The sequence below is a fragment of the Rhagoletis zephyria genome, unplaced genomic scaffold (assembly GCF_001687245.7).
Source record: "Rhagoletis zephyria isolate East Lansing unplaced genomic scaffold, Rhagoletis_zephyria_1.1 Rzeph_scaffold_00032, whole genome shotgun sequence".
NCBI classification, from domain to species: Eukaryota; Metazoa; Arthropoda; class Insecta; order Diptera; family Tephritidae; genus Rhagoletis; species Rhagoletis zephyria.
The window spans coordinates 32,036-36,040 of NW_016157116.1; the positions used below are offsets into that span (position 1 = coordinate 32,036).

At 45.6% G+C, this 4,005-nt stretch overlaps 1 protein-coding gene across 1 annotated transcript; it reads right to left on the reverse strand.

Moving 5' to 3' along the window:
* Window positions 1-434: 434 nt before the first annotated feature.
* On the reverse strand, window positions 435-2,240 carry LOC108364286 (uncharacterized). The gene is made up of 3 exons (XM_017617904.1): window positions 1,644-2,240; window positions 790-1,598; window positions 435-717 (listed from the first exon to the last, which is right to left on the reverse strand). The coding sequence occupies exons 1-3, from the start codon at window positions 2,238-2,240 to the stop codon at window positions 435-437; spliced, it is 1,689 nt and encodes a 562-aa protein (XP_017473393.1).
* Window positions 2,241-4,005: the final 1,765 nt, after the last annotated feature.

Here is a 4,005-nt window from a genome sequence, read left to right on the forward strand (position 1 = left end):
CGGCCGGTGGATTAAAACCCCATTCAATATTTAAATCCGCAAAGAAAGATTGAAGTTTGTCATCTGAGATGCACCGTTGAAATGCGATGCGGAGCTCCTTCTCGGCGCCAACAAAATTAGTACCATTGTCTGATGCCATGACCTTACAAAAGCCTCTGCGATTTGTGAACCTTTTAAACGCGTTAAGGAACGCTGACGTTGACAGGTCACCAACAAATTCGAGATGCATCGCACCAGTGCACATGCAAACAAACGAGCAGATGTAGCCCTTAGTGGCCTTAGCTCCTCTTCCGTGGGTGAACTTGTACATGTAAGGCCCAGCGAAATCGACAGAGGTGCGGGTAAAACAGCGGGCGTAGGTTATGCGAGTCGCAGGTAGGTCACCCATTGTCTGAGCGGCAAGGTTTCGGTTTAAGCAAGTGCACTTCGCACACTTACGATATACGTTGCGGATCAGGTTTCGGGCGCCGACAACCCAATAACGGCGTTGTAAGACAGTCTCGCAGACTATTAGCTTGGCAAGCGGACAGTTCTTTGGCAGGATAATGGGATGTCCAACGTCGGGANATCTCGCAGACTATTAGCTTGGCAAGCGGACAGTTCTTTGGCAGGATAATGGGATGTCTAACGTCGGGCGTGACTTCAGCATTTTTTAGTCTGCCTCCAACACGCAGAACATTGTTTTCATCGAGGAACGGCTGCAAACGCAAAAGGCAACTGCGAAGCGGGATTGGTCTTTTAGCGCTGCAAAGAGAGATCTCATTAGATAGATAGTGCTGTTGCGTATACCTGATTAGGCGAAGCTCAGCTGCAGACAACTCGCTGCAACTCAGAGGACAAAACCGCTTTGTAGCATCGGGACGTCTATCAGCTCGAGCGTTGGAGCAGAAGCGTAGAACGTAAGCAATGACACGTCGCAGCTTGGAAAACGACGAGTACTTCATTATTACCGACCAGTCATCGCTGGAGCCAGTCACATGGGCGCAGACGCTGCTTCGAATGCCCAACTCTGTCGTGTGCTGTTTCGGCAATTTTTGCTGCCAGGATTGTTCAGTGCTTCTCAGGAAGTCAGGACCATCCCACCACAGTTGATGATGTAGTAACTCGGTGGGAGTTATACCCCTTGAAGCGCAATCTGCAGGGTTCTGCTCGGAGCGGACATGGTTCCCACACTCAGGAGGCAGGACTTCCTGAATTTCGGCGACGCGGTTGGCAATAAAAGTCATCCATCTGCTGGGATGCGCCTGCAGCCATGCCAACGTGATGGTGGAGTCGGTCCACGCGAACAGCGGGTAGCGGAGATCAGGCCAGCTGAGTAGCACGCTTCGCACCAGTTTGGAAGCGAGATGTGCGGCGCAAAGCTCTAGGCGTGGTAACGTTGTCGGTTTTAGCGGAGCCACCTTGGTCTTCGACGAGATTAGCGCGACGGTAATGGTACCATCGCTTTGTGAGGTACGCGCGTACATAACGGCGGAGTATGCGCGCTCGGATGCATCTACAAACACGTGCAGTTGCGTGAATGACCCGGATACTTCCGTGCCGAGCCAGCGATTCACTTTCAAGTGTGCGAGCTGCTGAAATTCTATGCGATGCTCCAACTATTTCGTTGCAATGGACTCAGTAATGAGGTCATCCCAACCTACTCTGGTGCGCCAAATGTCTTGGAACCACATTTTTGATTTTATAGTTGCAGGTGCAAGCAGCCCCAAGGGATCGAAGAGCGTGCTTGCGTCTGATAAAAATGCTCTCTTGGTCAAACTCACGGGCGGTTGATTCAAGCTAACAGTGAACGTGAAGTAGTCTCCCTCCGTGTTCCAGATAAGACCTAAAGCGTGAACATCCTTATCGTCGACGATGTAATGCGATATATTTTCAGCTGCATTAGAGATGCTTGCATTAAGTTGCGCGCAGTTCGACGCCCACTTTCGGAGTTCAAATCCACCTTCCCGCAGTATTTCGGACACCCTTTGCTGCAGCAACAGAAGTTCCTCCTTACTAGATGCACCGCTTAGCAGATCATCCATATAAAAGTCCTTTAGGATGACATTAACGGCTCTAGCACAACCATTTGATGAATACCTTGCCGTCTGTTGCAGCGAACGGACAGCTAGATGAGATGCAGCTGCTACTCCGTACGTCACACGAACCATGCGAAAGTCTTGGATAGGCAAGGATGGATCGCTCCGCCAAACGATGCTGCAGATCGGCATGTTTTGAGGATACGCAGATTTGCGATACATTTTTGCGATATCTGCGGTTACTGCGAAGCGGTGCTTCTGAAACGCATCAAAATCGTGTACAAATCTTGCTGCAGTTGAGGGCCGACAAATAATGCGTCATTCAGAGAATTCCCGGAAGACGATTTGGCGGACGCGTTGAAAACAACCCGAAGTTTTGTCGTAATGCTACTCTCCTTTATAACGGGATGATGCGGCATATAGTATGTTTGATTTAAGGTTTCTGACGCGATCTGCATATGATTCATGTCTATGAGTCTTTCATAAACTCGTTGTAGCGCAAACGTAGGTCGCGTCGCGAGCAAGTCTTCTTTCAAGGCGTAGCAAATTCTGGACGGCCAGGTCTCGCGAATCTCCCAACGGTACGTCGGGCTTTAACGGCAACTCGACGATGAATCGGCCAGTAGGTGCTCTTCGATGTGTTTTGTCGAAGTGGTCTTCACAGAAACGTTCTTCGTATGTAAGGTGCGTTTTTTGAGGGCTTCCTCCAACTGCAATAAGTATGATAAAAAATTCAAAGCGTCAAATAATACCTTGTATCTCTATAGTTATAAAAGTTGTTCTTCTGAGTTTAGAAAAATGGATAGAGCCCTTCGAAAAAAATATATAAAAAATTTCGAGGACAATATTAAAACTAACCCGAAAGCTTTTTGGTCATTTATTAAATCTAAAAAATGTAAATCTAATATACCAACTTCGATGGTCTATAATAATAAGCATGCGGATTCGGCGGAAGATGCCGCTAATCTGTTTGCTGAATTTTTTAGTGCCAATTTTGTTGCTGATGATGGATTGGAGCTAAATACTTCAAGTGCATGGGATTCCTCTCTTTCGTTTGGCTCGTTATCCTTATCTGAGGTGGATGTTCAAAAGGGTATTGCATCCCTGAAATTTTCAACCCAAACAGATATTGATGGTTTATCTGTCATTCTTTTTAAAAATTGCCAGGCTCTTATTAAGCCGCTAATGCTAATTTTCAATTTATCGCTTTCTTCGGGTACTTTTATTAGTGAATGGAAAAAGACATATATTACTCCAATCTTTAAAAGCGGAAATAAAAATGACGTTAAGAATTATAGACCTATTGCTAAATTGTCAACGGTTGCCAAGTTATTTGAAGCCATTATGAAGGACAAAATGGTCTTTTCAGTTCGAAATATCATATCTCCGAATCAGCATGGTTTTATTAAAGGGAGATCCACCGTTTCCAATGTAGCGATTTTTACGGAGGACTGTCTGGAAAGCTTTTCGGCTGGGTTTCAAATTGATACGGTATACACGGATTTTTCAAAAGCGTTTGACAGAGTTTCTCATACATTTTTGCTGGACAAGCTAGCCTGTTTAGGGTTTCACTCTAAATTTCTATCTTGGATTAAATCATATTTAAGTGATAGGTACTGTTCGGTGGTACTCGACGACACGTCCTCCCGATCTTTTCATGCCAGTTCAGGTGTTCCCCAGGGAAGTATCCTTGGACCGTTGTTATTTATTATTTTTATAAATGATATTAGTTTATGCTTCCTACATGCAAAATTTCTCCTGTACGCGGATGACCTGAAGGTTTATTCTGTCGTAGCAAGAAGGGAGGATTCTTTCGCACTACAGTCCGATCTCGACAGGGTTCACGCCTGGTGCGTGAAGAATCGACTTTTTCTTAATATTGGTAAATGTTCTCATTGCATTTTTTCCAGAAAGCTTGTTACTGTAAATACTACTTATTCTATTGCGGGTTCTCAACTGAAGACGGTGAACACGGTTAAAGATTTAG